The 21,698-nt window shown below is 45.5% G+C and overlaps 1 protein-coding gene across 1 annotated transcript in view; it reads right to left on the reverse strand.

Annotated features, from left to right (window-relative positions):
- Window positions 1-809: 809 nt before the first annotated feature.
- The window catches only part of LOC146829690 (testis-expressed protein 11-like), a gene marked incomplete at its 5' end in the record, with an annotated part of 200,063 nt that continues 179,174 nt past the window's right edge, over window positions 810-21,698 (reverse strand). Inside the window, 2 exons of the mRNA XM_085606536.1 lie at window positions 810-1,359; window positions 18,273-18,421. Of these exons, the coding sequence (XP_085462662.1) occupies window positions 18,339-18,421 (83 nt within the window). The remainder of the gene's footprint in view (window positions 1,360-18,272; window positions 18,422-21,698) is intronic.

Below are 21,698 nucleotides of genomic sequence, written 5' to 3' on the forward strand. Positions count from 1 at the left end.
GAGAAATTTGCATTATAGGTAAGAAACCATTCTTTCTCTCCATTGGTAATCATAAGCACTGAAGATAATAGTTAGCTCATCCCTAAAGACGCAAAGGTAGAGCTAAATAAAGGTATACAACTTAAAGAGATTTCTCAAAAAGGCTTGCCCCTCTTCAGTGTCTGCTCTTGAATCTGAATCCAGACAATAGTGTCTTGTAAACGTGTGAAGAGATCGCTGACATTGGAATATTTCTCAATAATGCAGGAGTAGCATTTGGTTGTCCAGATAAGGATTTTTTAGCGTTTTGATAGCAGAGGATCATGGAAGACACTATCCATCCAGATAAGGATTGTTTTAATGCGGCAAAACCCGTTTGTGAAAGACCATAGTTTACAAACAATTGTTTAGACTTTCTCAAGTTCTTAGTCTTGTCCAGATAAAATTTTAACATCCTCCTCACATCAAGAGTGTGGAGAAACCTCTCTGTAGGAGATAAGGGGTTTTGAAAAAAATGTGTGTAAGATAATAACTTGATTGACATGAAAATCAGATACTGTAAGGAGGAATTTGAGGTGAGTTCTCTTCTCTGCCCTATTACTGTGGAACACAGTGAATTGTTTGTAAGAACACAGAGCCTGAATTTTGCTAACACTGCATGCAGATGACCCAGTGTCTAGAAAGGATAAGTTACTTACCTGTAATCCTAGTTCTCTTCCAGGGGTATACTCATCAAAGTCATAAGCACTGAATAGTCCCGCCCATGTGCAGGGACCCCGGAGCAATAACAGATTATATATGCATATACCTGATTAAATAATTTATTTAGTTAAATGGCAAAATCACCCGAAGCGTTTCGGAGCAGCCGCTCCTTTCTCACTGGTCATTCCATGTTTGTTTTACAAAAGTATATATTGAAGGTGCACATGTCACATACACAAAACATAAACATAGGACTACAACACCACATCTAGGAGTACAAGCAAAATAGCAACCATTTTGGAGTGGTGACTATAACCATTGTATAACATGGACGAAATTCATTAAACCTGTATATATTTGGGCTGATGTGCACGTAATTCTAATGCATCTTAAAAATGTTTAAGTACCTATAAGGTTAAAACCCTTTCATTTGGTCAAATTAATTACGTGCGATTATAATTGCAAAATTCATTTTACCAATTCAGCCCAAGTGGGCATATCAGTCCCAAGTTTCTAGTTTTGAATGTCGATATTTCCAATATAAAAAGTCCATTAACTCCTTGTGATGATGCAAATTATTTCCAATTCAGCCCCAGTGGGCCTAATAAATTCATCATTGATTCCATAAGCAATTCATTTGCGTACATCCTCATATTATGATGATGGTGTCTCCGTCTCCTATAATTAAAAATACATGTGATCAGTGATCACCTGTAAACACACATAAAAATACAAACTTCATCAGGGGTACACTGTTTTCTTTAACAAAACTATTTCTTTTACATTTTCATATTTCCTTTAGCCTAAATGGACAGACAATTCCTCATCTTTATTGAACCCTAAGGGATGCATTGTTTCATATTTGATGATCATCTTAGATTCAAGTCGCCTGAGTTCTTTTAATCTGTTTCCCCCTCTTTCAGAGATGGGAATTCTATCCAAAGCACAGTATTTAAGTAAGCTAGCATTTTTCTCATGAACATCTTTAAAATGCCTGGCTATTGGATATTGTTTGTCCTCGTTCACAATTGCTCTCCAATGTTCTAAAATACGTTTCTTTACTTGATGGATAGTACTTCCAATGTATATCAACGCACAAGGACATATTAAAGCAAGTAATCCGATTTACATGTCAGATATTTGCTAATGACAAACGGTTTTTGATTTGTTGATAATTCAATCTGTTTGATGTTACAACTGTTTTTACAGGCTTTACATGATCTACAAGTAAAGAATCCCTTTGTTTTTGGACCTTCCACTGTTCTCTGTATAGTACCACTACAAAGAATGTCACTTAAAGCAGTACATTTTCTAAATGTAATCTTAGGATTATCACCTACATACTTTTTGAGGGTTTTGTACCTAAGACGTTCCAGAATTTTTTAAGACAACGTCTAACTTCCCAAGATTGGTTGCTGTAGGTGGTTATAAATCGTAAGGGAGATTCGATGTCATCATCCTTACTTGTGTCCTTTAGTAAATCAGTTCTATTGACTAACTTGATTTTCTCACAAGCTTGGCTTATAGTTTTAGTCGAATATCCCCTATCCTTAAAACGAGTTATCATAGTTTCCATTTCTTTTTTGAAATCAGCATCTGAACTACAATTCCTCCTAGCTCTTAACAGTTCCCCGTACGGGATACTGCTAATCAAGTTTTTCGGATGGCAGCTATCTGCATGTAACAAACTGTTACCTGATGTTTTTTTCTAAATAATCTACTCTCAAGTTTATTATTGACCACTTTCAGCTCCACATCCAAAAATTCAATTTTTTCATCATGGATAGTGCTTGTGAATTGTAGATTTAGAGCGTTATCATTTAATGTAGCTACAAATCGTTTAGCTTCACTTTCAGAGCCTCGCCAGATACAAAAAACATCATGAATGTATCTTGCCCAGACGACGACGTGTTGGGTAAAGCCATCGATCTTACTTGCCACCTGCTCCTCCCACCAGCCAAGGTAAAGACCCGCGTAGCTGGGGGCGAAGCAGGTTCCCATCGCCGTTCCCTGGGTTTGGCGGTAGATCACGTGATTAAATAGGAAGAAATTGTTAGTTAGACATGCCTTCATCATGGCAAGGAGCATTTCAGTATGCTTAAAGTAAGATAACTCTCTTGTTTTCAGAAAATGTCGACTAGCATCGATCCTCAATCCATGCGGTATGCACGTATATAGACTGTTCACGTCTAACGTTATTAATAACATGTCATATAATGTTTTCAACCAATCTCAGGAAGTCACCTGTGTCACGTACATATGCAGGTAGGGATTGGACATGGGGCCTCAAAAAGAAATCTATGTATTTGGAAGTATTTTCATAAAGACTTCCCATGGAAGAAACTATAGGTCTACCTGGCGGTTTATGGTAGTCCTTATGAAGCTTTGGTAACAAATACATTGCAGACATTTTAGGATGTTCACAATATAGAAATTTGAATTCGTCATTAGTCAAAAGCTGTTCATTCTTCCATTTAACCAAATGCCTTCTATACTGTTCATCACTGTCTTCATAACAATTTCTGTTGGTCCTCACATAGTTATTTACATCATTAAGTTGTCTATGCCCCTCATCCAAATACATTTGTAGAGGCCAAACGACAATGTTTCCACCTTTATGGGATTTTTTTTAATTACAATAGACTTATTCTCTTGCAATTCTTTAATTGCCAACTGTTGTTGGAGGGTGAGATTAAAATTCACTGTCGATTTATTTTTGCTGAGTTTTTTCATTGACACCTTTTTCAGAAATATCTATAGCATCACAATGTATTTGTGGCATGAAAATAGATTTAGGCTTAAAACTGCTACCACTACTGCGGTCCAAAAACAGATGTTCCAATATCAGGCGGATACCTATTCTCAACATCCTGGACATCTCCCAATTCATGCATGGTTTGTAGAATTTCCAAATCGGCAATTGTTAAATTAGAATTACCCTTAGATGAAATGCTTTGTAAGCTTTTCCTATGTTCAAACCATTTCGTAAGTTTCAACCTTCTTGTAAAATGAAACAAGTCAATTCTACTTTCCGTGTAATCAAATTTCTTAGTGGGACAAAATGTTAAGCCAAGAGATAAAACATTAATCTGGTCAATAGAAAGTAAAATGTCAGATAAATTTACCACTGTAAGTTGGTCCATCATTTGCCGGCGGATTTTCCTCTTGTTGTCATCCCCACAAAGGTATCCAAATTCCCTTGCCTTTTTGCGCCTCAAGCTTTTCCTCCTCTGGCGCCGCGACCACGACCTTTGTTTTCTTGTGGTCCTGGACTTCCCAATCCTTGACGCGCTATAGCCATCAGGTCGAACTCCTTTAAAATTTTGGATTTTACTCCTGTTGCTTGTTCTTGTCCGGCTTCTGTATTTGTTATAATTTCACTTGCCATTTCCTCAATAGGAGTTCCAGTTGTTACATTCATTGGTTCTGTCAGATCCGCCTCTGCCACTGGTTTCGGTTTCGCAGTGTTGTCCACAGGTCTTTGATTAATTTCCCTCAAGTGATCAAATCGTCTGCCAAACGTAAAGATCTGACCAAGTTCATAATCTTGTTGGTCCCTATGGAATTTACGCTGCTTTTTTATCTTTATTTCTTCTACAGCTTTTTCCAATCTTAAATTGAGTTTTTTTATTTCAACCTCAAATTCACCTCAAATTCACTGTCAGTGTATTTTTCTTTCAACAAAGAAGACAACCTTTCAATTTCTGTAGCCAGTCTTTCTGTTTCTTTTGTGGCATATTTAATCAACAATCTTAACATCACCGTTGAACATGCATGATTATTAAGAGCCCATTCCTCTATTAGTTCTGGGTCAGGGTCATTGAACGTTGGTGTTATGAATATTCTAAAACCTCTTGGGACCATTTCAACATCCACGTATTTCTGGAGGGCTATTGCCTCCCACCACTTTACTTGCTCCAGCTTAGCAGCTTTCCATAGTTTATCCCAAAGTACTTTCTTACTCAGTGTTTCATTTTCAACATTGGCGCTCCGCCCGTTCCCTTCAACTGCACTGTTGACTTTAGTAATAAAAAGCAGCTCAGCCGCTTGTCGCCATGTAGCTTCCCTGTTTGCCGATAACATCATAGCAATGTTCGGAAGTTAAAAACAAACGAGAAAACTTCCCGCGCCGCTGGCGCCAACCACACTCTCCTCAGCTGTAGCTTACACAGCAGCCACGCCGGATCCGCCTGCTCACCGCTTTCCGAGTATTTACAATTCCGACCGGATTTTCAATATGTAACGTGGATGGTGGTTCATCAATGTAGGTCCTCCGACCGCACTAACTTCACCACCATCGGCAGCTGATTGATTCCCACGGATAGCATGCACTTTCAGTTCGCGGTTGCGGGCATTAGTCTCAAAACAGTTTTCCGCGATTCCTCTGCCTCTTAGGTGGCGGCGGGCTTCGGCTGAGGTAGCGAACCTCAATTATAAACTCCACTCCTCGGTATTATGTTTCTGACCAAGAATAGCCGAGCCCAGTGATTAAATAATTTATTTAGTTAAATGGCAAAATTGCCCGACGCATTTCGGAGCAGCCGCTACTTTCTCACGGGTCATTTCATGATTGTTTTAGAAAAGTATATATTGAAGGTGCACACGTCACATAAACAAAATATAAACATAGGACTACTACACCACATCTAGGAGTACAAGCAAAATAGCAGCCATTTTGGAGTGGTGACTATAACCATTGTATAACATAGACAAAATTCATTAAACCTGTATATATTTGGGCTGATGTGCACGTAATTCTAATGCATCTTAAAAAAATGTAAGTACATATAAGGTTAAAACCCTTGCATTTGGTCAAATTAATTACATGCGATTATAATTACAAAATTCATTTTACCAATATATATATGAGAAGAATTTAAAGCTACTAATGCTAAACGTAATACGATGTCGAGCCATGCTGTAAATTTGAATATTGATGCTTTCTGGGAAGTGTGGTCTGAAGTAAAGGCCACATGACCACTGGGACATTAATTCAACACACCTGTGAACTAGGCGCTTTGCGCAGAAACGAGTAAGGGCTTAATGAGTTGTTCACGCTGCCACGTATTTCAGACACAATAAAGATGTCAGCTTGAAAGAATATCGAAGCTGTGGGCTCTTCCTTTTTTCGTGGTCTAAATTAACAGGATCTCCATTCCTGTCTGAGAGCCCGCCCTGCAGAGTTGGAGGCCCCCGGTAAAGTGGAGGAATCTTTGTGAAGTAAATGGAGAGGGCATGACTCGCTCTCAGCCGCAGCAGACAAAATGGACTTCCAAGTTATGTGTGTGGTTGGAGAGAAAGGGAAATGAAGGTGGTGATGGCCTCTTTCTGGCAGTCTTTGTGCCTCCGTTCCAAGCAGGTACTTTTACATGGCAGCAAAGTGAACTGTGCTTTTTATTATTTTTACCCTAAATGCATCGTGAAAGTCAAGCTCAATAACGGACTCTGACAAGAATTTAAAGCTACTAATGCTAAACATAATACGATGTCAAGCCATGCTGTAAATTTGCATATTGATGCTTTCTGGGAAGTGTGGTCTGAAGCAAAGGCCACATGACCACTGGTACATTAATTAAACTCACCTGTGAACAAGGCGCTTTGCGCCGAAACGCGTAAAGTCTTAATGAGTTGTTCATGCTGCCACGTATTTCAGACACAATAAAGATGTCAGCTTGAATCAATCAATCAATCATATCACTTGTAAAGCGCACTACTTACCCGTGAGGGTCTCTAGGCGCTGGGGGTGGTGGGGTGCTGCTACTGCTCAAAGAGCCAGGTCTTGAGGAGTCTTCTGAAGGTCAGTAGGTCTTGGGTCTGCCGTAGGTGGGTGGGGAGGGTGTTCCAGGTCTTGGCGGAAAGGTGGGAGAAAGACCTGCCGCCGGCAGTCGTTCTTTTGATGCGGGAGACTGAGACGAGGGCGAGGCCGGTGGAGCGGAGTTGGCGGGTGGGGGTGTAGAAGCTGAGTTGTCTGTTGAGGTATGCTGGTCCGATGTTGTGGAGTGCTTTGTGTGCGTGGGTGAGAAGCTTGAAGGTTATCCTCTTGATGAAGGGGAGCCAGTGCAGGTCTCTCAGGTGGGATGTGATGTGGCAGCGGCGGGGGATGTCGAGGATCAGAATTGCAAAGGTGTTCTGGATGCGTTGCAGCCGTCTCAGGAGTTTGGCTGAAGTTCCTGCATAGAGGGCGTTTCCATAGTCTAACCTGCTGCTGACAAGGTCCTGGGTGACGTTCTTCTCGTTTCGGTGGGAATCCACTTGTAGATCCTGCGGAGCATGCGGAGGGTGTTGAAGCAGGAGGAGGAGACAGCGTTGACCTGATTAGTCATGGAGAGGGTGGAGTCGAGGATGACCCCTAGGTTGCGTGCGTGGTCAGTGGGTGTTGGAGCTGTTCCCAGTGTGGTCGGCCACCAGGAGTCATCCCAGGCCGAAGGGGTGGAACCGATGATGAGGACCTCCGTCTTGTCAGAGTTCAGCTTCAGTCGGCTGTTCCTCATCCATTCGGCGATGGCCTTCATTTCTTTGTGGAGGTTGGTTTTGGCGGCGTGAGGGTCTTTGGTGAGGCAAAGGATCAGCTGGGTGTCATCGGCGTAGAAGATGATGTTGAGGTCGTGCTGTCGGGTGACGTGGGCGAGAGGTGCCATGTAGATGTTGAACAGCATTGGGCTGAGGGATGAGCCCTGGGGTATGCCGCAGATGATCTTGGTGGTACTGGAGCGGAAGGGGGGAGGCGTACACTCTGTGTTCTGCCGGAGAGGAAGGATGTGGTCCAGTCCAGGGCCTTCTCTTGGATCCCGGCGTCGTGTAGGTGTGTTCGTAGAATGCGGTGGCAGACCGTGTCGAAGGCGGCTGACAGGTCTAGGAGGATGAGGGCCGCTGTTTCTCCGTTGTGTAGCAGGGTCCTGATGTCATCAGTGGAGGCGACGAGGGCGGTTTAGGTGCTGTGTGGTTGCTGCGGAACCCGGACTGTGATGGGTCCAGGATCCTGTTCTCCTCGAGGTAGCGGGTCAGTTGTTTGTTGACGGTCTTCTCGATGACCTTCGCCGGGAACGGGAGCAGGGAGATGGGCGGGAAGTTCTTGAGGTCCTTGGGGTCCGCCTTGGGTTTCTTGAGTAGGGCGTTGATCTCGGCGTGCGTCCAGCTTTCTGGGAAGGTTGCTGTCTTGAAGGAGATGTTGATCACTTTCCGGAGATGGGGTGCGATGGCTGTGCTGGCTTTGTTGAAGATGTGGTGTGGGCATGGGTCTAATGGTTATCCAGAGTAGATGGTGTTCATAATCTTGCTGGTGTCCTTGTTGTTGATGTTGGTCCAGGAAAGCAGGCGGTTGGTGCGGGTGGTGGTCGTGGGGGCGGAGGTCTCAGTGGTTAGCGGGGCGGTCGTGGCGTTGAAGCTGTCGTGGATGTCGGCGATCTTGCGGTGGAAGAAGGTGGCCAGAGAGTCGCACAGGTCTTGCGAAGGTGGGATGTCGTTGGTGTTGGAGTTGGAGAGTTCCTTCACGATGTTGAAGAGTTCTATGCTGTTGTGTGCGTTGTTATCCAGGTGGTCTTTGAGTGAGGCCCTTTTGGCGGATCTGATGAGGTGATGGTGTCTGCGGGTGGCGTTCTTGTGGGCTGCGTAGCTGTCCGGTGTTCGTTCGGGGATCCAGTTCTTCTCCAGTTATCGGCATGTTTGTTTGGAGGCCTGGAGGTCTTCGGTGAACCTGGTGGCTTTCCTGCTGGTGTGGATGTTGGAGGGTTTCTTGAGCGGGGCGAGGTTGTTGGCGCAGTCGTCGATCCAGTGTCTGAAGTTGCGGGCGGCGGTGTCGGGGTTGGTGGGGTCGGTGGGTGGGCTCTGGGCGAGGGTGGTGGTTAGCTGATTTTCGGTGACTTTGCCCCAGCAGCGGCGAGGCATCTGTTGGGTGCGGTGGTGCGTGGTGGGCTTCCTGAAGGCGAAGTGGATGCGGTGATGGAGAGTGACGTGGGAGCTTGCGAAGAAGATGGGGTCACGCGTGTGGCCGGAGGCGAGGGTGGGTGTTGTCATGAGCTGTCTGAGTCCGAGGTTGTTGATCAGGGTGGTGGAGTTGGTGTCGTTGTTGTTCTCGAGGTGGAAGTTCAGGTCCCCGAGGAGGATGTAGTCCGTGGAGACGAGGGCGTGTGTGCTAATGAAGTCGGCGATGGAGTCGCTGAACTGTGGTCAGGGTCTGGGGAGTCTGTAGACGAGGGTTCCTCTGAGGGTGGTGTTGGGGTCGGTGTGGATCTGGAAGTGCAGCTGTTCGGCGGTGCTGAGGGTATCGTCGGTGTTGGTCGAGACTCTGAGGGTGTTCTTGTGGACGATGGTGATTCCTCCTCCTACTCCGTTGATGCGATCCCTGCGGGTGATCTTGTTGCCTTCTGGGATGGCTATGGGGATGTCGGATGCTGAGGCGGGGTTCAGCCAGGTCTCCGTCAGGAAGGCGACGTCTGGGAAGATTGAGTCAAGAAGGTCCCAGAGTTCAACGGCGTGTTTGCGGGCGGAGGGGGTGTTGAGGAGGATGGATCTGAGGTAGTTGGGTTCTTTCCTGGGCGGAGGTTTGGCGGGGCGGATGCTGGTGAAGCTGCAGTTACGGCAGGTGAAGGGTCCTTGGGTGTGCTTCGGGGTGGCCGGTGTGTTCTCGTCCGGAGTTGAATGCGTGGAGGGTGCTGGCATCGTAGCGGAGTCGGGCGTCGTGGCGTTCGCGGGGGCCAGGGGTTCTGGCGCTGGGCGCAGTCCAGGCGCGGACAGGCACAGAAGGGCTTTCCTTAGGCATGCCTGCTGCGCGCGGCCGTGCAGCGGCCGCCATAAGAACAGGAGGTGGGAGGGAGGAGAAGCTGGGAGGGGGGAACGACGAATGGGCGAGCGGGGGGAGGGGTCGCAGAGGACGCAGCGGCGGGAAGAATGGGAGGACGGGACGGCGAAGGGAAAACAGAAGGCAAAAGGGCAAAGAAATAACAGGAGGGAAAAATGGTCATAGAAGCAAGTAAACAAAATATCAAATACAATACAGTTACAGAAAGGCAAACCTACGGCGAGCAGGGGGTCGGGGCTGCAGGGGATGCAGCGGCGGGGAGAATGGGCGAAAGGGAAACAAAGGGCAAAAGTGCAAAGAAATAGCAGGGATAAGAACGGTCACAGAGCAAGTAAGCAAAATACAAAATGCAATACAATTACAGAAAGGCAGAAGGGCACAGAGATAACAGGAGGGGAAAAAAACGGTCACAGAAAAGTAAACAAAATACAATGAAATTACTGAAAGGCAGACCTACGGCCTACCACTGGCCACCAGGGATGAGGCGCAGGTGGTAGCCTGCGGGTGGAGGCGGGCCTCGAACTCGGCACTCGGCAGCAGCTGGGCACAGGAGCACGGGCGCAGTCAGGTGGAGCTGCGCGGCGTGGGGAGCGACCTGCCTGGAAAGGATATCGAAGCTGTGGGCTCTTCCTTTTTTCGTGGTCTAAATTAATGGGGATCTCTATTCCTGTCTGAGAGCCCGCCCTGCAGACTTGGAGGCCCCCGGTAAAGTGGAAGAATCTTTGTGCAGTAAATGGAGGGGGCATGACTCTCTCTCTCAGCCACAGCAGACAAAATGGACTTCCAAGTTATTTGTGTAGTTGGAGAGAAAGGGAAATGAAGGTGGTGATGGCCTCTTTCTGGCAGTCTTCGTGCCTACGATCCAAGCAGGTACTTTTACGTGGCAGCAAAGTGCACGGTGCTTTTCATTATTTTTACCCTAAATGCATCGTGAAAGACAAGCTAAATAACAGACTCTGAGAAGAATTTAAAGTTACTAATACTAAACATAATACGATGTCGAGCCATGCTGTAAATTTGCATATTGATGCTTTCTGGGAAGTGTGGTCTGAAGCAAAGGCCACATGACCACTGGGACATTAATTCAACTCACCTGTGAACAAGGCGCTTTGCGCCGAAACGGGTAAAGTCTTGATGAGTTGCTCACGCTGCCACGTATTTCAGACACAATAAAGATGTCAGCTTGAAAGGATATAGAAGCTGCGGGCGCTTCCTTTTTTCGTGGTCTAAATTAACAGGATCTCCATTCCTGTCTGAGAGCCCGCCCTGCAGTGTTGGAGGCCTCCGGTAAAGTGGAGGAATGTTTGTGTGTGTGTGTGTGTGTATATATATATGTATATATACTCATATAAAAGTAATATGCATATATATACATATGCAGCCTAAAAGCATATTACTAGGCTCAAATATGCCCAAAGTTGCATTGTAAATTTGCTTTCATTTGAAACAATAAAGAAACATACACCATGAAATGTTTATGATATAGAGAAGAAAACTGCTCTCAGATTGCTTTGAAATCATAGCCTTTATTTTCAAAGGTAAAAAGGCAAGATCATAGAGGCAGATTAGCCTAGAGAGGCTGCATATAGAAACAGTTGGAAAAAACTGGTGCTGTGCCTTTAAGACCTCCAGGAACCTCCAGGCTCCCATTATGCCCCACAGGAGACAGTTAGGTCAGTTATTTTGGACGGCGTATAACAGAGAAAACACAGCATGGGTAACAGATACATATTTATGGGCCTGGTATTCGTCCGGGGAGGAGGGAGGGTTGCTTATGACTTTGATGAGTATATCCCTGGAAGAGAACTAGGATTACAGGTAAGTAACTTATCCTTCTCTTCCAGGGGATACTCATCAATAGTCATAAGTACTGAATAGAGTAGCAAGCCCATCCCCATACTCTGCGGACGAATACCATCATATCATAACCTGTTAACAAGACATATATTACCCAAACAAGTTTCTCAAGGATGCTTGTCCAAACCGAGCATCTGCTTGAGTGTCAGAATCAAGGCAATAATGGTGTGCGAAAGTGTGCACCGAACGCCATACGGCTGCTTTACTTATTTCCTGAATAGGTACATTACGAAGCATCTCTATCGTAGTGGCTTTTGCCCTTGTAGAATGAGATCTTGGCTGGCCCGGGAGCTGTTTGTGTGCCAGCTGATAGGATAACATGATACATGACAATATCCATCTAGCAATGGACCTTTTAGAGGCAGGGAAACCAGTGTTCCATGGACCATAATTAACAAAAAGCCTGTCCGCCTTTTTTACACTCTTTGTTTTATCCAGATAAAATGTTAACACTCTTTTCAGATCTAGAGTGCAAAGCTCTCTCAGCAGGAGTGACAGGGTTCGCAAAAAATGTAGGAAGAGTGATTGACTGGTTGATGTGAAACTCAGAGACCACCTTAGGAAGGAACCCCGGGTGAGTCCTAAGCACCACTCTGTTTGCATGGAAAACGAGATAAGGCTCTGAAGAGCACAAGGCTTGTATCTCACCCACGAGAAATGCAGTTTTCCACGAAAGATGTTGCAGGGAGGCTTTGTGGATAGGTTCGAATGGGGGACCCATTACCTTAGAGAGGACCACATTAAGCTCCCAGGAAGGAGATGGCAACTTAACTGGTGGGTAGACCTTTTTTAGATCCTCCAGGAACTCCTTAACAACTTGCATCTGAAAGATAGAAGCCTGAGTGGGGGACTTTCTATATGCCGTAATCGCTGCCAGGTGAACCTTTATGGAGGAATATTGCAAACCTTCTTTGGCCAAATATAGTAAGTAGGGTAACAGTACCTGTTCTTGACCTCGAATACGGGCATGACCCTCAGCAGTACACCACATGTAAAAACGCTTCCACTTAAAAGCGTAAGACTTTCTCGTAGAAGGTCTCTGTGCCTCCTTCAAGATCTGTATGCAGGCTTGAGAGAGACCTAAATGTCCATAATGGATGAACTCAGGAGCCATGCTGCTAACCTCGGGGACGGCAGGTTGGCCGCCCGCTTTGGTCAGCAGATCCGGATGACATAGTAACCTCCTGTGTGGTACTTTGGACAGATGAAGAAGGTCCAGGTACCACCATTGGCGAGGCCACTCTGGCGCAACCAGGATCATCTCTGTCTTGGATTTGTGCAATTTCCTGATCACAAGGGGAATGAAGGGGACTTGTGGAAAGGCGTAGAGTAATGTCTCTGACCAGTCTATTAACAAAGCATTCCCCTTGAAGCCTGGTTGCGGGTATCTGGAGGCAAAGACGCAGCATTTTGCCTTTCCTGCGTCCGCGAAGAGATCTATGTCTGGTGTTCCCCAGCTGCGAAAAATGTCTTGTGCAACTTCTTGTTTTAGCATCCAGTAATGCACCTCTGCGAAATGCCTGTTTAGGCCGTCCACTTGGATGGTGAGAACTCCTGGTAGGTGAATTGCGGAGATCTTTGAGAGGAGGGCTTCTTCAAGAGATGTTCTTCTCAGCCACTTGCTGACTCCTTTCCTCTCTTCTGCATAGCATGCAGTTTGATTTTCTCCCTTTCTCTAAGGGTTCTTCTAGAAAACCTTTTGCAGTGGTAGCACCCCTCTGGTCTGTGGGATGAAGGTAGACAAGCAATACAGACCAAGTGCGGGTCTGATTTAGCCATCTTTTTTCCACAAGCTGGGCACTTATTAAATAAGGCCGGCATTTTGACAGGAAAAAATTGACCAAATTCAGAAAAACAGCAAGATTTAGTACCCCAAGTACTAAAGACGTTGAGTGAAAATCAAAAAATTCTCTTTAGACCAACAATTAGTGAGAAAAACCCACTAACTGACGAGCTGAATGCTCCAGGATCCTCACAGAAGGAGCCGGAAAAAAGAACTGACCTAACTGTCACCTGTGAGGCATGATGGGAGCCTGGAGGTTCCAAATCTTCCAAATCGCTTGCTCTTCCAGAGACAGGGGTCTGGACCTGGTGCCCCCCTGCTTGTTCAGGTAATACATTGTTGTTGTATTGTCCGTCTGTACAAGCAAAGCAGTTGACTTGATGGAAGGAGAGAACGCCTTGAGAGCCAGATGTACCACTCTGAGCTCCAGCATGTTTATGTATAGCTGTTCTCATTCTGACCACATTCCTTGTATCTGTAGGGACCCCATTTGAGTGCCCCATCCCTGAAGGGAGTCATCCGTCACCAGAGTTTGCTTGGGAAGTTCCTTGTGAAAAGGGACTCCTATCAGAAGATGAGGCCGTCGCATCCACCATCTGATGGAGAGCTGGACAGATAGAGGCAGGGTTACAGTGTCCTCCCAGTGATTGGAGATTTGAGACCATTGATCCTCCAGAGTCTGCTGCAGAGGTCTTATGTGAAGTCTGGAGTTTGGGCTCAGAAAAATGCACGAGGCCATCAAACCCAGTAGAGATGAAACCTGACTGGCCGTGGGATGAGGTATCTTCAGGAGGGTCTGAGAATGGATGATAGTCTCTCCTCCCAAGGATACGCTCTTGCGCTTACTGTATCCAGAGTTGCGCCCAGGTAATGTATCCTCTGAGTTGGATTGAGGATGGATCTTTTAAATTGATGTGCAGACCTAACTGATACAGTAGCGGAATGCAGTAAGCGAGGTGTTTCTGCAGAAGAGTTGGAGACGCACTCTTGAGAAGCCAATCGTCTAGGTAAGGGTAGACGAAGATTTGCTTCCTCTGTAAGAACGCAGCTACTACTGCCATGCACTTCAGGAATGTGCGAGGGGCCGACTTCAGCCCAAACGGCAGGACCATGAACTGGAAGTGGTTTGATTGAATCTGAAATCTTAGAAACTTGTGATGCCTTCAAGAGATTAGGATGTGGAAATAGGCATCTTGAAGATCTATAGAGCACATCCAAACCCCTTGATGTAAGTGAGGGATTATTTGATGTAACGCCAGCATTCTGAACCTCTCTCTCAGAATGAACTTGTTGAGAAGCCTGAGATCTAGTATAGGCCTGAACTCCTTGTTTGGACCTTTATTTGGGACCAAGAAGTATCGGGAATAGATTCCCTGTCGACGTTGATCCCATGGGACCTCCTTGATGGCCTCCTTTAGGAGTAGAGCGGAAACCTCTTCTCTCAGAAGATTTATGCGATGGATGACAGTTTTTCGAGGAGGAATAGAAGGTGGAGGGGACTTGAACCTGATGGAGTACCCATTCCATACAATATTGAGCACCCACTTGTCTAGTGTGATATTGGTCCACTCTTCCAAATAAAAACGGAAACGTTCCCCCACCAAAGTGGGTAATGGAGCTAGGGGAAGCAAGCACTCACTGCTTCTGTTGTTGCTTGGCAGCAGGTGTGGATTGTCTGGAGATTCCTTCTCGTCCTCTATCAGGATGACGCTGGTTTGAATGGGATCTTCCCTGATGTTGCTGGGAAGACCACAGAGGGGTTTGAACCCTCTGGTGGTTTTGTCATCGGTCGTAGGGACAATAGCGTTGTCTGAAGTCTTTCCTTTTTTCCAGACCAACCGCCTTCACGGTGTCTAGTTCGGTCTTCATTCTAGACATTTCGTCGTCAGCGTGAGTGCCAATGAGCGATGTCCCATTGAAGGGGAGATTGAAGATCCGATGTTGAGCCTCTGGGTTCAAACCCGTCAGTCTCAGCCAGGAAGAGCGGCGGGCACAGATCCCATGTGAATATCCAAGGGCAGCGAGATCAGAGGCATCCGCTGCTGCACTGATGACCTGATTGGCCACCAGACCACCCTCCTGAAGAATCTCCTGAAAGTCCTGCTTGTCTTCCTTCAGGAGCTTCTCTGTGAAGTGTGATAGAGAGTCCCACAGAGAACGGTCATAACGACCCTGTAAAGCTGAGGCGCTGGCCACTTTCATATAGGATGCTGATGTATTACACATCCTCTTGCCGATGGAGTCCATGGCCTAACTGTCTTTATCTGGAGGTACCGCAGATGAAGCTGCCCCTGTCTGGTTCTTCCGTGCTGCTGATACAATGACCGAGTCAGGAGGAGGGTCAGCTCTGAGAAAGAGTGGGTCCTGTTCAGGAGCCTTGTACTTCTTGGTGATCCGCGACGGAGCTGCTCCCACCGACGCTGGTGTCAGGAATATCAGAAGAGCAAGCTCTAGCAGACCCGGGATCAGGGGCAGCAGAGGCCTAGATGAAGACCTATGATGAAGGGTCTCGAAGATGACCGATGTGGAAGGGACAGAGACAGGCATCTCGATATTAAGTTTTGCAGCCCCTCTACACAAGACCTCGTTGAAGGTCACAATGTCATCAATAGGCGACACTCTACTCGGTGGTGAAGAAGAGAGAGTTGGAGAGTAGTCTGCTTTTGAAGGTCTGGAGTCTGAGGAGCACTAAGAAGATCTATGGCTTCGCCTTCTAGGAGAGCGGTGGCGAGTTCTTGAAGACCGACTCCTAGGAGATCTTGATGTACGCCTTCTCAAAGTTGGAGAAGTTTGAGGCGTGGCACGCCGCTCGTGTCCCACAGACCAATGAACGGATTGTATGATCGGAGACCTGGACCTGCTAGGTGTATGATCTGGCCTGGAAATTCTCCTAATCTTCCACTCTCTTATGCTCCCCAGCCATCTCGGAGAGATGTTAGTTGGAGGAGCTGCACCCGTTGGCGAGGTTTCAGGAGTGACTTGCACTATCCGGAGATCCGGGGAAGAAGAAACACTCCTGGAGGTTACCACCTGGACATCCTGCGGGGTCGATTTGTCCCTCGACGTCACCCTAGGTCTCTTGGCAGGAAGGGACCTGTGACTGGACTGCGACTTCCTTGACGTCGATCTCCTCGACGTCGATCTGGACAGCGATGTTCTCCACGGTGACCGTCTAGGCCCCAAGGGCGATCCGCGTGGTCTCGACGTCGACTTTCTTGGTGACGGATGCTTCGACGTCGACTTTCTCAGTGACGGATGCTTTGATGTCGACCTTCTTGGTGACAAATGCTTCGATGCCGAGTGTCTCGGCAGTGACTTCCTCGTAGGCGAAGTCGACCTCCTCGACGGCGATTCCCTGGTATGAAGCTCAGTTGGAGAATTACTGCGTCTTACTGGCGTCGAGCCCCTCGGTGTCCGGCTCGACGTCGATGATTGTGGCACTCTCAACGTCGGCGGTGTCTTCGACGTCGTCACAGGTCCTCTTGGAGGCGGGCTGTTCTGTTGAAGTTGATATGTCGACATCGAGCGACTCCCTCCCGCCGTCGTAGGCGAGCCAGAACTGGACCGCCTACAAGAAGGTGTCGACGTGGGCCTGTGATGGGACTTTTGTACCTGAAGCCGTTCGCTTCTCCTGCGAATGGTGCCTCAACGTCGACTTCGATGCTGAAGGGGAGTACAACAGAACTTTTGCCACCTATCTGTCCTCCGAAGGTGTATGGGACCGGTGTTTCCTCTTCTCACCCTTCTCTTTGCGCTCCAACCGTTTTTGAGAGGAGGGCTTCTTCAAGAGATTTTCTTCTCGGCCACTTGCTGACTCCTTTCCTCTCTCCTGCATAGCATGCAGTTTGATTTTCTCCCTTTCTCTAAGGGTTCTTCTAGAATTTTTTTTGCACTGGTAGCACTCCTCTGGTCTATGGGATGAAGGTAGACAAGCAATACAGACTGAGTGCGGGTCTGATTAAGCCATCTTTTTTTTTATACAGGCCGGGCACTTATTAAATTAGGCTGGCATTTTGACAGGAAAAAATTGACCAAATTCAGAAAAACTGCAAGATATAGTACCCCAAGTACTAAAGACGTCGAGTGAAAATCAAAAAATTCACTTTAGACCAACAATTAGTGAGAAAAACCCACTAACTGACGACCTCAATGCTCCATGATCCTCACAGAAGGAGCTGGAAAAAAGAACTGACCTAACTGTCACCTGTGGGGCATGATGGGACCCTGGAGGTTCCTGGAGGTCTTAAAGGCACTGCGCCAGTTTTTCCAACTGTTTCTATATGCAGCCTCTCAAGGCTAATCTGCCTCTATGATCTTGCATTTTTCCCTTTGAAAATAAAGGCTATGATTTCAAAGCAATCTGAGAGCCGTTTTCTTCTCTATATCATTAAAATTTCATGATGTACGTTTCTTCATTGTTTCAAATGTAAACAAATTTACAATGCAATTTTGGGCATATTTGGTGTGAAAGGTAGTGTTACGAATATATATATATATATAATATAGAATAAATAAGGAATGAAAATGTAATGGTGAGTCTTCAATGCCTTTGTATAGCAGTCCATGATTAAGGGGCGTATTGGCCTCGAAACGCGTCGGACATGGCAGAAATTCATGGACGTCAGAATTGCGAGCTATAGCGAGGCTAACAGACCGGATGGTGGGGACAGCATTGAGTGCCCTCTCGAAGCTCTAGGGCATTTGTTTATTCATATATATATATATATATATATATATATATATATATATATTATCTACTGGCGGTCGCCAGTAGATAGTTATAGTTACAACCTAGTTTCCATAGGAAATCTCAAAATTCTATTTTGAATAACTTTGGCGCCGGTTGACGAATCCTCGCGAAATTTTCAAAACAAATGGGGCGCTCCGTTCAGCTCCTACCCTGAAAGTCTCGGGGTGATTCGTCAAGCGGGGGCCGAGAAAAAGGGGGGTCCCAAAACGTGTTTTCCCCATGCATTTTTCCATAGGACCTTTAGTCGAAGGTACAGCCCGAACGGCTGAACAGAATTACGTGAAATTTGGCAAAGAGGTAGCCATAAGGTCAAGGAAGTGCCTTTTGAAGGTCTCGTGTAAATCTGTTCAGTATTTCCTGAGAAAATAGCATTTAAAACCATATCCATATCTATATGCGCGCACCTTGCGCGCACTGTGCGTGCACCCTGCCGTGCGCGAGCGCAAATCTGATTGGTTGTTAGATGTCATTCATTTGAATCGTTCGAAACCAGGAAGTGTCGGCCGCCATTTTGTCTCTCGCAGTCTGAGGGGGTGCGCGCACGGTGAAAAACCTGAAAAATAAATAAATTAATAAATACATAACTTAGCATTTAAAAAACCGTACAAATTCACTGAAAAAACCATAGGTTTCACACACGTTATAGTTATGAATTAGCATTTTAAAAACCTTGCAAATTCACTTAAAAAACCATAGGTTTCACACATGTTATAGTTAGCTGGGCATTTCACTTGTAAAAAACCGATGAAACTCCCCCGTTATAGTTAGTGCAGGCAACTATAACTCACGCGACCGCAATCCACTGATGATGACGTCAGATATTACATCACTGATGACATGTGTGTCTTTCTGAAAAATAAATATTTGTAATATATGTATAGCTAAAGATTAATGGAAGAAGACATGGGTAAATAAGTGTCTAAATACAGTGATGTAATATCTGACGTCATCAGCAGTGGATTGCGGTCGCGTGAGTTATAGTTGCCTGTCAGTGTATATATACATATGTATATATATATATATATATATATATATATATATATATATATATTCAAAGCACAATTTTTTCCGTTCCGGAGCCCCCGACCCTACAGGGCGGCCTCATCAACAGGCACGGAAAAGCCCATCAAAATAACAAAAAAAGCACATTGAGGCCCATTGTTGGGGACGTAGCTTTATTCAGCGTCCAACAGCACAGCATGCTTCCTTTCCCTAACGTTTCGGCACAGGTGGCCTTGATCACAGGGGGAAGTAATTTCACAAAGTGCATTCATGCGTGCTTTTAAAAGATGAAAGTCACATGACTGGAATATGCAAACTTCAGCTCCCATAGTGCATTGTGAGTTCATAAACTGAATACGATCTGGAAGTCCTCATTTATAAAACATGTGTACAATTCTTACTTGGCACACGCACTATTTGCTTGGAGTCTTCTGTTGAAACCAGTCAGGTAAGTTGAAATTATTCCACAGTGATGTCATTTTGTAAATGGCCTGACAAAGCTTCGCTCCCCATCACGATCGTAGCAGAGTGTTTTCCTGCTCGAATCCCTTCCTTCACGCACACACATATATATATATGTATACCACCAATCCTGCCACAAGCAAAATGACAGGCGCTGACTCTGTGAGTATACAGCAAGGAGTTATTTATTAACAAAGAAAGGCCACGACGCGTTTTCGACGGCAAGCCGCCTTTGTCACAACCAATATATATATAGGTATATGCATATAATTTGTTATTGCTCCGGGGACCCCGCACGTGTGCGGGACTATTCAGTGCTTATGACTATTGATGAGTATCCCCTAAAAGAGAATGAAGCCTTCCAGGCAGGTGTTTTATGGAAGCCTTATGTATAGGCTCAAAAGGAGAACCCATGAGACTTGAGAAGACAATATTTAATTCCCATGGAAGCAATGGTCTCTGGATAGGAGAATACATTCTCTTAATGCAGTCAAGGAAATCCTTAACTAGAGAAATTCTAAAAAATTATATTTGTGAAGGGCATTTTCAGTATGCCGTGATTGCTGGAAGATGGAATTTAATAGAAGAAGATAAGGAAGAATTTCCTCTTCTTAACAGGCGATAGGATCAAAGTTGATCTGAGCACAACAGAAGAAAAACGTTTTCCATTTACAGGAGTAAGACGTTCTTGTAGATGTGCTTCTGGCTTCTCTCAACACATCCATGCACTACTGAAGAAGATTCAGATGGCCATATTGTAGGAGTTTAGGAGTCAAACTGCCAAGTTCAAGGATTGAAGGCTGGGCTGCGGAATCTGGCCTCCGAACTTGTGAAGTAGGTTTGGTCTGCATGGCAGCATCCTTTGTGGTCTGTGAACCACGAATGACTGGGTCATTCCATAGCGATAAAAATCATTGTGGCCTTCGACTGAATCAGCTTGATCATCACTGCCGAAGTGAATTGGAAGAAATGCATAGAGAATCCTGCCTTGATTCATATGGCATTCCCCAGCGTGCTTGGTTGGTAAAACCGCGAGGCGAATTCTGGGCAGTTCTCGTTTTCTCTATTTGCTAAGAGGTTTATTTGAGGGAAACTTCATTAGCAAAAGATGTCTTGGAGGACAGTGTCGTTTAATACCCATTTGAGTTTCTCTTGAACGGTTTTCCTCAGAATTACCGCTTGAACATTTTGGATGCCTGTCAGATAGGCAGCCGTAATCCTGAATTCCTTTTATAACCATTTCCAGATAGTTTGTGCTTCCAGAGATGGTGGTCTGGATCTTATCCCTCCTTGTTTGTTAAAGTCCTACATGTTTGTTGTATTGTTCATCTGAACAATAGGGAGTTCATTGTAAAGGACAGAAGGAAGGCTTAAGAGCTAGATGCGCCGCTCCCAACTCTAGGAGTTTGATGTGGTAAGTCTGTTTCTTTGGGTATCAAGTGCCTTGAATCTGAAGGTGATACATGTGAGCAGCCCAACCAGACAGGAAGGCATCCATCACTATCGTCTGTGTTGGGATGTCTTGATAAAAAAAACTCATTGCATTGAGTAGATTTTCTGGAAGACATCACCAATTCAGCTATTGATGTGTAGGAGTTGTTAAGATCACTTTGTCTTCCCATTTGCCTGAGAGATAGTATCACTGATCATCAAAACACTGTTGCAGAGGTCTCATATTTAAGTGTGTATTCGGTACTAGGAAGATGCATGATGCCATTAAACCTTGAAGAGACGATATTTGCCTCGCTGTTGGATGAGCTGTTTTCTTCAGGTTGTGATATTTTTGAAGGATAGATAATTGGCTCTCTTTTGAAGGAAATACTTTTGTGTGTACTGTATGGGGGCGAGCAGAACTCGTGGAGTTACCTAAAGACCTCAGCGAGCGACAAAGTGAGGTGCATCAGTCAATCGTCTAAATAATGGTAGACTAATAACGACAACTTTCCGAACTGTGCAGCAAAGACTATTATGAATTTTGGAATGGTCCTGGGGCAGACTTGAGACCGAAAGGAAAGAATTTGTACTGGAGTGGTTTCTTTCCATTGTAAACCTCAGGAAATTGAGATTTCTTTGGCTATCGATATGTGAAAAAGGGCATATTGCGGATATAGAGAGCACAGAAAATTGCCGACAGGGTTTGTGGGAGATTTGATGCCAGGGCAACATCCTGGATTTCACTTTACAAATCCACTTGTTTGCTTCTTTCTCATCTACAATGGTCTGAACTTGGTTTGTGGTCCTTCTTTCTTCACTAGAAAGTAACGGGAGTAAATACCTATTCCTTCCTGATGAATTGGGACGTTTTTACCACATATTTTCACAACAAGACAAAGACTTCTTGCTGTGGTGTTTCTATAGCAAAGAGG

This window comes from Triturus cristatus, chromosome 5_2 (assembly GCF_964204655.1).
Source record: "Triturus cristatus chromosome 5_2, aTriCri1.1, whole genome shotgun sequence".
Classification (NCBI taxonomy): domain Eukaryota; kingdom Metazoa; phylum Chordata; class Amphibia; order Caudata; family Salamandridae; genus Triturus; species Triturus cristatus.